This window comes from Haliotis asinina, chromosome 15 (genome assembly GCF_037392515.1).
Source record: "Haliotis asinina isolate JCU_RB_2024 chromosome 15, JCU_Hal_asi_v2, whole genome shotgun sequence".
NCBI classification, from domain to species: Eukaryota; Metazoa; Mollusca; class Gastropoda; order Lepetellida; family Haliotidae; genus Haliotis; species Haliotis asinina.
This window is the reverse complement of record NC_090294.1, coordinates 45,755,307-45,767,833: the sequence shown is the minus strand read 5'-3', so window position 1 is coordinate 45,767,833 and position 12,527 is coordinate 45,755,307. Positions and strand designations below refer to the sequence as shown.

Sequence of the window (12,527 nt, the reverse complement as noted above, 5' to 3'; positions counted from 1 at the left end):
AGGATGTTGTCTCCATCAGCATCTATTACAGAAACATCCCCTCCTCTCTCCACGAGTAATTCAAACACCCTTTCATGTCCAAAGTATGCTGCCAACATCAAAGGTGTCCTTCCGTACCGTCCTCTACTGTTGATGTCCAGTTTGGTATGTAAGAGAACATATTTTACCATTTCAATATGCCCTCCATAACAGGCTGTATGAAGGACGTTGTCACCATTAGCATCTACTAGAGAAACATCACCTCCTCTCTCTACGAGCAATTCAAACACCCTTTCAGGTCGTTTGTGCGCTGCCAACATCAAAGGCGTCCTCCCGTACCGTCCTCTGCTGTTGATGTCCAGTTTGGTATGTGAGAGAACATATTTTAGCATTTCAGTATGGCTTCCATAACAGGCTGTATGAAGGATGTTGTCTCCATCAGCATCTATTACAGAAACATTCCCTCCTCTCATCACGAGCAATTCAAACACCCTGTTATGTCCAGAGTATGCTGCCTTCATCAAAGGTGTCCTTCCGTACCGTCCTCTACTGTTGATGTCCAGTTTGGTATGTAAGAGAACATATTTTACCATTTCAATATGCCCTCCATAACAGGCTGTATGAAGGATGTTGTCTCCATCAGCATCTATTACAGAAACATCCCCTCCTCTCTCCACGAGTAATTCAAACACCCTGTCATGTCCAGAGTATGCCGCCGTCATCAAAGGCGTCCTTCCGTATCGTCCTCTGCTACTGATGTCCAGTTTGGTATATGAGAGAGCATACTTTACCATTTCAATATTCCCTCCACAACAAGCAATATGAAGGATGTTGTCACCATTAGCATCTGTAAGAGAAACATTACCTCCTTTCTCAACAAGTAATTCAAACACCATGTCATGTGCAGAGTATGCTGCCCTCATCAAAGGTGTCCTTCCGTGCCGTCCTCTGCTGTTGATATTTTATTTGGTATGTGAGAGAACATACTTTACCATTTCAATATGCCCTCCACAACAAGCAATATGAAGGATGTTGTCACCATTAGCATCTAATAGAGAAACATCCACTCCTCTCTCCACGAGTAATTCAAACACCCTTTCATGTCCAAAGTATGCTGCCCTCATCAAAGGTGTCCTTCCGTACCGTCCTCTACTGTTGATGTCCAGTTTGGTATGTAAGAGAACATGTTTTACCGTTTCAATATGCCCTCCATAACAGGCTGTATGAAGGATGTTGTCTCCATCAGCATCTATTACAGAAACATCCCCTCCTCTCTCCACGAGTAATTCAAACACCCTTTCATGTCCAAAGTATGCTGCCAACATCAAAGGTGTCCTTCCGTGCCGTCCTCTACTGTTGATGTCCAGTTTGGTATGTAAGAGAACATATTTTACCATTTCAATATGCCCTCCATAACAGGCTGTATGAAGGACGTTGTCACCATTAGCATCTGCTAGAGAAACATCACCTCCTCTCTCCACGAGCAATTCAAACACCCTTTCAGGTCCTTTGTGCGCTGCCAACATCAAAGGCGTCCTCCCGTACCGTCCTCTGCTGTTGATGTCCAGTTTGGTATGTGAGAGAACATATTTTAGCATTTCAGTATGGCTTCCATAACAGGCTGTATGAAGGATGTTGTCTCCATCAGCATCTATTACAGAAACATTACCTCCTCTCGCTTCGAGTAATTCAAACACCCTTTCATGTCCAAAGTATGCCGCCGTCATCAAAGGTGTCCTTCCGTACCGTCCTCTGCTATTGATGTCCAGTTTGGTATGTGAGAGAACATACTTTACCATTTCAATATTCCCTCCAGAACAGGCAATATGAAGGATGTTGTCACCATCAGCATCTATCAGAGAAACATCACCTCCTCGCTCCTCGACTAATTGAAACACGTTTCTACGCCCATGGTATGCGGCATTCATCAAAGGTGTCTTCTTGTCATGTCTTCTTCCGTTAACGTCCACGTTATCCTGGGATAGGATATAACTCACTGAACCTATGTCCCCACCGTTGCATGCTAAGTGAAGAATGTTGTTACCTTTATATTTATTAGTGTCTACATGTGACAGATCACAACCTTTCTTCACTAGAAAGTCAAACTCTAAACATTGTAACCAAAAAATAACATCACTTAATCAGTGATTAAAGAAAAGAAACTCTCGTAACAGTAGATGGAGGACGAGAGTCTGGCAGTCGAGGGAACAGTGTTCCTTTTGCCAAACACACTTTGCCAAACACACCTTAGGCCCATACTTCGTGGAGTGGACCCTGTTCTATCAATCGGCTGGTCATGGGGGTGTAGGCATATTTTGCTACACAAGTTTTAGACGCTTTGTAAAATGTTTTGTCAGATAACCTGGCTTATGATCATTTATTTGAATTTGAATATATATACTCACCACCAAAAGAAACGCGAATAGTGTGAAATGATGATGTCGACAATGAGTGAAAACACGGCATTTTTTCTACCAACTTTACATTCTCATGTGACATCGATAAGGCAAAAAAACAACACTTAGTGCGTTTATTCTCCACCTGAAATGAAAATCCAGTCAGTCAATTTGGTAACCACTTAACTCATGCCTTTAGGTATTCTCCTTCAAAGGGAAACAGTTGTTAATGTGACCTCCACTGGTATTACGTCTGCTCCAAATACTATTGAAGAGGCATCGAATGAACCTCCTGGAAATGTTGGTGTAGGCATCAACAACACACCATTGCAGTTGTTCCAAATAAATAGACGTGCTAGCTGTTGGTGAATTTGTCTTTCCATCTCATCCAAGACCTGCTTAATGGTATTTCGGCTTAAAGATGGCCAATCTGCGGTTTGAAACTTGTGTTGTTCTGGGGGAATATCCGTGTCAGTCCTGTTGTGTGCGCTCTCATGGTATATTGCCGAAAAACAAGATGATGTCTTTGAGCAAAAAATGGACGAATTACTTGTCTTAACACTTCGCCGATGTAGCGCTGCGCAGAAACACCCCTACAACACGACATTGCCCATTGCTCTGAAAGATTACGTGTTAAACATCACGACCCTAACATATGGCACCCCAAAACATCAGGGCCCGCCTCAACGATCTATCTCCAAAGCACATGGTCCTGAGAATCTTTCACCTTGACGACGCCATATTCGCACTCTGCGGTCTGTGGCATCGATACAAATGCTGAGAAGATGTTCTGCCACTGCCCATTGTGCCTTCCATCCAATTCAGCTGTGCACGTCTATGTCGTGGCGTCAAACGTGAACCAACGTATGGTTAAGGGCAACGTAAACCAGCCTGAGTGAGACGACGATGTAAAGTACTATCGCTGATGGGTCTGTTGTGTCTTCCTATGGTGTAACGTGTGTTGTGGTAGTTGGTATAAAGCGATGTTGCAAGTGAGAGGTCGCAATATAGGGGTCTTCCCAGTATGACGTTACACGTAGACATCAGCTATGAGGATGATCAGCGACAGTGTTTGACAGGGCGGTCAAGCAGTCTGTACAAGGTGGACTGATGTGTTTCATAATGCCTGGCGACACGTTGGATGCTCCAACCTGCCTCAATGTTCCCTGTTGCTCTCTGTCGCTCGATAACACTTAAACGTGTCATGCTCACTGTTGCATTAAAATGCGATAGCAGACGTTAAGCGGAGTCGTAAGTAGCACCGTAAGAGCAAGCATGTCATGCATACACTCCAATTCTAACTTCATGACCTGTCTCTGCAGGGGCAAAATGAAACCCATTGAGTATACGAATATATGCTGCGTCTGTGGTGAATATTTTTCATTCTCCTTGAACGTATACATTAGTGACTTGCGTTTCTTTTGGCGTTTTATTTTACTGTAAAAACAGTTAAGAATCTTTTAAACACAGTTAGTTCTCATTTAATTATTACTTGTTTAAAGGAAATTGATTTCACTGATGCATTTTGAGTAATATGTTCTGTAAATAGATATATGTTACTGATTGGCAGTTTAGATTAGTAACCAGAATTATCAGAGGCTCTATTCTCAAACAGGGTTGAAGTATTGTACAATTATTGTCCTCCTGAGAAAGTACGTAATTCTCAAAACGTTCAAGTCAATGTAAACCAGGATTTTTAAACGTAGTATTATTTTTGTTTTAATTTTGTCTTAAATTCCTTACAATCGCTAGCAGCTTAAGGGATGATGTAAATCCAACTAGAGTCCATGTAGGTAGCAAAAGTACTGCAAATCCCCATGGCCCCTAGTATGGTGATCAACCTTCATTTGTTAACGATCTCTAGCTAGGTTTTATAACGTTCTGTCCAAATAGTGCTATTCGTTTGAACTTCCCATGCTAATTTTAAATTCAAACTGTGACATTCAAGTTGTTGGACTGTCCTTCGTTGACAGGTTTCTTCATAACATACATGTATTAATTTTCTATGTCAAGTATGTTCTCGCCGCAATATTTCTTCAGTATTGCTGATACGACATTAAATATTAACTCACCCACTTACATCCGTAATACCGATTTCTGGTAAAGCGATGGCCGATCTTGTTGCCAAGGCAGCACTCAACAAATCTGTGACACCACTTCTTATTCCATACTCCGATTACAAAGCCAGCATTAGAACTTACATCCGTGACCTGATGCAGAAGAAGTGGGACTCCCAAACAGGTATCAATAAATTACATGCGATAAAATCTTATATTGGCTATACCTATTTTGGTTGTCAGTCCAGACTTCAAGAGGTCATCATACGCATGTCGCATTGGCCACACAAGGAACACACACGAATGTATACTGAAAGGTGAGGATCCTCCGTTTTGTATCCTTTGTGATGAAAGAATCACGGTCAAACATATCTTGCTTGACTGTGTTGAGTATTCCATCACAAGGGACATTTATTTCAAATCACAAACTATGAAGGATCTTTTCAACAATACCACTTCTCATTTGATTATTGCATTTTAAAAGAATTAGATCTGTTAAATGATTTGTAAACGGATAAATATTTCATAATTTGAAGTTTAAGAAAGTAACTCTAATTGTTACTGGCTGTACCCTCAAAGCGGGTGAAAGTACTGTAACGTTATTGTTCTCCTGAGAGTGTACGTAAGTCCCAAAACATTCCGAAGTAAATTTAATTTTTCAGGATTTTCATAATAGTATTTTTTGTTGTTTTAATATATGGCTAATTCTCTGCGTAAAAGCCAATGGCTGTGGGGATTGTGTAAATCCAGCTAGGGTCCATGCAGGTAGGAAAACTAATGTAAATCCCCACGGTCCCTAGTGTGGTGATCTACCTTCGGTTGTTGGCAATCTATAACCCATGTTTATAATGTATTGTCCTCTGTCAAACGGTTTTATAGTTGATTACTAGTCTTAGATGAATATCTGCGACTGTCAGTGGTTTCACTGTTCATCGTCAAAAGGGTTTTAGTTCCTAATATGTTTGATCTACAATGTAATTATTACTTGTTCTCGTCACGATATGGCTGCAATATTGCCGATGTGACGATAAATATTAACTCACTCACTCACTCCCATCAACGTTGTGAAAGAGACAAAATTCGTGGTACTAATTTTCGATTCCCAATTAACAATCCTGCCACATATTAAATCCCTTAAAGATGGATGCCCGCCTGTATGCTCTCAATGTGTTGAAGGCTGTTTCCATTTCAAAGAGGGAAAGGATCAAATTACCCTCCTTCACCTATATAGATTACTGATTATTGATTAGTATCCAATTTTGCCGAAAGTAAAAACCTCACAGTTATATTCAGATAACGCAACTACTAAAACTGTGAAAGAAGCGAAACTCTTAGGGTTAATTAGATCTTTTCACCTCTTGTTTGATATACAGAAGGTTGTTTCTACTACAATGTGGGAGAAGGGATCAGAAAACCCTCCTTCACCTGTACCGACCGTTTATACGATCCAAATTTGATTATGGCTTGATCGTAATTATGGTTGAGCCTGCAAAAGAAACCTAAAATTGCTTGATGCTGTCCACACCCAAGGACAAAGACTTTGTTTGGGGTCTTTTAGAACATCAGCTGTTGACACTCTCTGTGATGCGACAGACGAGTCTTCTCTTACTCAACGCCGTATAAAATTAATTTTGTAATATATTGTACAGGTACATTCTGACGAGTATAATCTTGTCTTTAATCTCTTTATGAGGTTTTGTACATGAAATCTTATCTTGTTCTGCCCCTTGGGACCAGAATTACGCAATTTGTTACTGCTGCCGGCACTGAGTTGTCCTGTCTTCTTTCTTCTCCTTGGCAATTGGTTGGGCCACAAGTCGACCTATCACTCACTATATTTAAAACATCAGACACTAATCAATTACAGTATAAACAGGAATTTAATCAATTATGAAATATATATCATGCGTACGAATGATTATTTACAGATGGGATTCAGGCACCAACATCTTCTCGATTACTAAACAGCTCTGTTTTCACAGCAGAAGCTGACGCCATATTGACAACCTAATTCCATCACAAAGGATCACTAATGAAATCACGAACTATCAAGGATCTTTTTTAATAATAAGTTCTCATCTAATTATTGTATTTTAAAGGAATTAGATTTATTGAAACATTATGTTTGAATGTCTATATTAGTATATGGTAACTTCAGTCGTGAGCGGCTGTATCCTCAAACAGGGTTAAAGTACTATAAAATTATTGTCCTGTTTTCAGTTTATAAAATAATGATAAGATCTAGGTCAAATAAAAAATAATAACATTAAAAAGCAAAATTAGGACGTCTTCATGTACACAGTGGCTGTTGCGAGATGTTGTTTGTATATTTGAGATGGGTTTGTTTGGAGGGATGTTTGTTGTGGTAACATTTGTACATGCCATACACAGCCTCATGGGTAAATCCTACTTTCTGAAATCTTAATGTAAACTATATTTGGGATGTCATTATGCTGCAAAATATACTCAACCAAATTAATAACTTGTTAAATTGATTCCTGTAATCCAAGAAGTGTACTTACTTTTAAGAAATCATCATTCAGGTAACAACATAAGTTGTTCACTGGTCACAAGGGGACCATGAGTTGAGATACCCTCGATGTTTGTTCATGTTTCCTGAGCCCTTCGAGCTGGAGGGTACCTCAACTCATGTTCCCCGAGGGACCAGTGAACAACGTATTTATTTATTGAACACCACAATGTTGATTTTTAATACATGGGTCGGATCATACATTTCAGCCAACCTGTGCGAATCAAAGGAGTCGAGTCTTGCATCTTGCCCCTCTCAATCTTCACAGGGACTACACATTTGAACGTTTTGTCAAACTTCATTGGAAAGAGTGTTAAATGTCTTCGTAGCAATCGCTAGTTGTCTCCCTTCCATCGATTTCCATTCGCAAAAACAAGGGTACTTTCCTTGCATCATGCGTCTTTGTATGTTATTTGAGATAATAACAAGTTGCTATAGGCAGCGGGTTGAATTGCAATTCACCTCGCTTGTACACGGGGTACATTGAAAATGATAGAAGTGCGCTCAGACAGCGACATTTATGTGTGAGGTAAGATAATGCAGAATATTGTAAGATATATGGCTTCTCACTGATAAATCAGTTGGGCCAGAAGAAGTCAAATATGAGTTTGACCTGCGATAGTGACAGCAGTCTCTTGGGTCACTGTAACCGGAAGTTAAGTGCGAGTACTTGTCCAGGTTCTTGCAAGACTGAGGTATGTATGTATGTTTTGTTATTAATTCAGTATTAATTATTATTGGGTCACAATGTTTAGTGTTTCGAATATTCATTATGATGGGTCACATTTCGTTTTAATATCTGGTCAACACCTTTAGGATTCTGGTTTTCGGAATTTATATGCTCCTAGTTTTCGATGTTTACTTCCGGGAGACTTATTCTAGGGCATTCTACAGTGTTGACGGGGTTCGTTTGTGCCCGAACGTTCGGGAAATGACTTAGTTTATTTATGAATAGGCTGGTTGCCGTGTGGAGGGCGACACTCACACTGACATTCATTCTTATTTGCTGGAGTTACTGCCAACACTTGAAATCCCGTCAACGCCTAAATCTACATTATCTGCTGTCGCACCGATCGTTGTGATGACATTCTGCCATAGTTGATTCTCTCTCACACCAAGACTCTGGTGAGTTTGCTATATTGCATTTTGTGACCCACTGACTTAGATTTTGTCTCTCTTGAATTGTACCTGAAATCTGCATTGTTATATTGACTTGTGACTTTATATACCTTGCTCTCGTTACATAACAATACACAATTTGAGCGTAAACAACTTGTCTCTGTTCTGTTTTGCTGGTTTACAAGGGGATTTCTTAAATTGTTGTCACGGTAAAAAATGGAAGAACAAATTTGACTTCAAATGTTTTGGGACTTACGTACCCTCTCAGGAGGACAATAATTTTACAGTACTTGACTGTGATTCTTTCATCACAAGGGATACAAAACGGAGGATCTTCACCTTTTAATAAATATTCGTGAGTATACCTCGTATGGCCAATGCGACATCGTCGCATAATGACCTCCTCAAATCTGGACTGACAACCCAAGTAAGTATAACCAATATAAGGTTTTATTGCATGTAATTTATTTATACCTACTTGAGTATCCCACGTCTTCTGCATAAGATCACGGATATAAGATCTTATTGTAGCTTTATAATCTGAGTATGGAATAAGAAGTGGAGTCACAGATTTGTTGAGTGCTGCCTTTGCAGCAAGATCGGCAATCGTGTTACCAGAAATGCCTACGTGACTGAGTAACCAACAAAGGACGATGTCGCACTGGCCAGTAGCAAGATTATTATACAATTCAATAATTTCAATTAAAAGTAGATGTTTACAAGAAATATTTTTATAGCCTGGAGGCAAGAAAGAGAGTCGGAATAGATTATATAGTGTTTATATTTAGGGTGTTTTTCAATATATTTAAGAGCCGTTAGTATGGCGTTAGCTTCAGCTGTAAAAATAGAACTGTTGTCTGGTAATCTAGAAGATATTGTTCTGGATCCAATGACAGTGGCACAAGCCAGAGCGCCACCGTCCTTGGACCCATCTGTAAATAAGGATTTATAATTGCTACATTTATGTTTTAATGTAATTCATTGGTTTCTCATTTTTTAAATGTAGTTAATGTTAGGTACTACTAAAGCGTCAAGCCATGAAGAAGGAAATTTCCCAAATATCATCAAATATATACAAGAGCGTCTCTAAACAGGATTCTGGTAAGTGCTTCAGGAGTTGATAATGTATGTTATCAGCTCCTGTAACAGTGTCATCAGCTTGATCAAGAACAGCATGGAGTTCATGAATAGAAAACGTTTCCTTATAATCCTCCCCATTGTTAGACTTGTATAAGAAGTGGTGTCACAGATTTGTTGAGTGGTGCCTTGGCAGCAAGATCGGCCATCAGCAAGATCATTGTACAATTCAATAATTTCTATTAAAAGTGGATGTTTGCAAGAAAGATGTTTAATGCGGAATGTTGAGTGTATAAATAACAAGGTACTACTAGTACTGAAAGAACTGCTTCATCTATGAAATCAGTAATAAAATATTCTAGACGTCATTTTAAAATGCAAATGTATGTTCTTCAAGTATTTTACCTCAGAAAATCGAAACCACTTTTTAGGCACAACCAAGCTTCGAATATTATTATTATTCTAGTCCCTTTTAGATGACGAGCGTCAACATGCCATTACTGTGTAATGAAGCTCTTTGCCCACATTAAGCTAAAATGCACTTGACATGAATATGCAAACTACATTCGATCTTACAGGTACAACTCCTCATCTAAGTTGGCCACCGGGGATGCCATCAGCAAAGTGGGCAACATGCATCATTTGGCATTGAATGTCTTCATGGTCGTAGCAAACTAGATGGCCGACCCGGAAGTATATATCGTTATCGTTCTCACTTCAATAAGATTACAATTGTCTTTGGAGACTAATATAACATCATGAAGCGTTCAGAGCATGAAGGAAATCTTACAGAAACGACAGTTCCGTCTAGTCTCAGAGGATTTACATTTTCGTAAAACGTAACGACATGTGGATGAAAGACGACGTGCAAATTCACATACGCGGAACCTATTCATAAAGTTAACGAGACAAAATACAAAATATCGTTTATTGTACATCTATTATTTTTAATTTAATAATTATAAAGTCAACGTTGAGCTGTAACTTACTCACAATTGTCCACCTGTGTCCTCTTTCTGTTGACATGCCTGGTGCCTTGTGAGAGGACATACTTTACCATATCCAAATGTCCACCGGAACAAGCCATATGAGTTATGTCGTCACCAAAATCATCTTTTAGAGAAACATTGGCTCCTCTATCTACAAGTAATTGAAAAACCCGTTCCTGTCCTTTGTGCGCTGCCAACATCACTGGTGTCCTACCGGACTGTCCTCTACTGTTGATGTCCAGTTTGGTATGTAAGAGAACATATTTTACCATTTCAATATGTCCCCCATAACAGGCTGTATGAAGGATGTTGTCTCCATCAGCATCTATTACAGAAACATTCCCTCCTCTCATCACGAGCAATTCAAACACCCTGTTATGTCCAGAGTATGCTGCCTTCATCAAAGGTGTCCTTCCGTACCGTCCTCTACTGTTGATGTCCAGTTTGGTATGTAAGAGAACATATTTTACCATTTCAATATGCCCTCCATAACAGGCTGTATGAAGGATGTTGTCTCCATCAGCATCTATTACAGAAACATTCCCTCCTCTCAACACGAGTAATTCAAACACCCTGTTATGTCCAAAGTATGCTGCCTTCATCAAAGGTGTCCTTCCGTACCGTCCTCTACTGTTGATGTTCAGTTTGGTATGTGAGAGAACATACTTTACCATTTCAATATTCCCTCCAGAACAGGCAATATGAAGGACGTTGTCTCCATTAGCATCTACTAGAGAAACATCACCTCCTCTCTCTACGAGCAATTCAAACACCCTTTCAGGTCCTTTGTCCGCTGCCAACATCAAAGGTGTCCTTCCGTACCGTCCTCTACTGTTGATGTCCAGTTTGGTATGTAAGAGAACATATTTTACCATTTCAATATGCCCTCCATAACAGGCTGTATGAAGGATGTTGTCTCCATCAGCATCTATTACAGAAACATTCCCTGCTCTCTCCACGAGTAATTCAAACACCCTGTCATGTCCAGAGTATGCCGCCGTCATCAAAGGTGTCCTTCTGTACCGTCCTCTGCTGTTGATGTTCAGTTTGGTATGTGAGAGAACATACTTTACCATTTCAGTATGCCCTCCAGAACAAGCAATATGAAGGATGTTGTCACCATTAGCATCTATTAGAGAATTATTCCCTCCTTTCTCCACGAGTAATTCAAACACCCTTTCATGTCCAAAGTATGCTGCCCTCATCAAAGGTGTCCTTCCGTACCGTCCTCTACTGTTGATGTCCAGTTTGGTATGTAAGAGAACATATTTTACCATTTCAATATGCCCTCTATAACAGGCTGTATGAAGGACGTTGTCACCATTAGCATCTGCTAGAGAAACATCACCTCCTCTCTCTACGAGCAATTCAAACACCCTTTCAGGTCCTTTGTGCGCTGCCAACATCAAAGGCGTCCTCCCGTACCGTCCTCTGCTGTTGATGTCCAGTTTGGTATGTGAGAGAACATATTTTAGCATTTCAGTATGGCTTCCATAACAGGCTGTATGAAGGATGTTGTCTCCATCAGCATCTATTACAGAAACATCACCTCCTCTCGCTTCGAGTAATTCAAACACCCTTTCATGTCCAAAGTATGCCGCCGTCATCAAAGGTGTCCTTCCGTACCGTCCTCTGCTATTGATGTCCAGTTTGGTATGTGAGAGAACATACTTTACCATTTCAATATTCCCTCCAGAACAGGCAATATGAAGGATGTTGTCACCATCAGCATCTATCAGAGAAACATCACCTCCTCGCTCCTCGACTAATTGAAACACGTTTCTACGCCCATGGTATGCGGCATTCATCAAAGGTGTCTTCTTGTCATGTCTTCTTCCGTTAACGTCCACGTTATCCTGGGATAGGATATAACTCACTGAACCTATGTCCCCACCGTTGCATGCTAAGTGAAGAATGTTGTTACCTTTAGTGTCTACATGTGACAGATCACAACCTTTCTTCACTAGAAAGTCAAACACGTTTCCATGTCCTTCGTTCGCTGCCACCATCACTGGCGTCCTCTTGTATTTCCCCGTTCTACTGTTTATGTCCACTTGTCCTTCTGCCAAGATGTTCTGCACATGACACATATTTCCAGTGCAGCAAGCAGCGTGAAGTTGAGTGTTTAGATCTTTGCTGACCTTGTCTCGTTTCCTTTGTGAACATCTTGCGGGAGAGAACTGCTTCCCACCTAAAAATTCAGATAATAATAACACACATATATATTGTCGAACTTGAACTCCTCTCTGATTCACAGAAGGTTACCAAAAGAGCTATTGTAGAGTAGTGAGTGAGTTTAGTTTTACGCCGCACTCACCAATATTCCAGCTATATGGCGGCGGTCTGTAAATAATCGAGTCTGGACCAGACAATCCAGTGA

General features: G+C 40.2%; 1 protein-coding gene across 1 annotated transcript; it reads right to left on the bottom strand.

Moving 5' to 3' along the window:
• Nucleotides 1–941: 941 nt before the first annotated feature.
• LOC137265047 (serine/threonine-protein phosphatase 6 regulatory ankyrin repeat subunit A-like) lies at nt 942–12,237 on the bottom strand. The gene is made up of 2 exons (XM_067800370.1): nt 10,152–12,237; nt 942–1,600 (listed from the first exon to the last, which is right to left on the bottom strand). The coding sequence occupies exons 1-2, from the start codon at nt 12,235–12,237 to the stop codon at nt 942–944; spliced, it is 2,745 nt and encodes a 914-aa protein (XP_067656471.1).
• Nucleotides 12,238–12,527: the final 290 nt, after the last annotated feature.

What these genes read in the sequence shown, in the direction of transcription:
- LOC137265047 (XM_067800370.1), bottom strand. Translation starts at nt 12,237, where the DNA reads ATGTGTCATGTGCAGAACATCTTGGCAGAAGGACAAGTGGACATAAAC. An exon ending in GAGGACACAGGTGGACAATT is followed by an intron (nt 1,601 to 10,151) that starts GTGAGTAAGTTA and finishes TCCTTCATACAG; the next exon opens with CCTGTTATGGAAGCCATACT.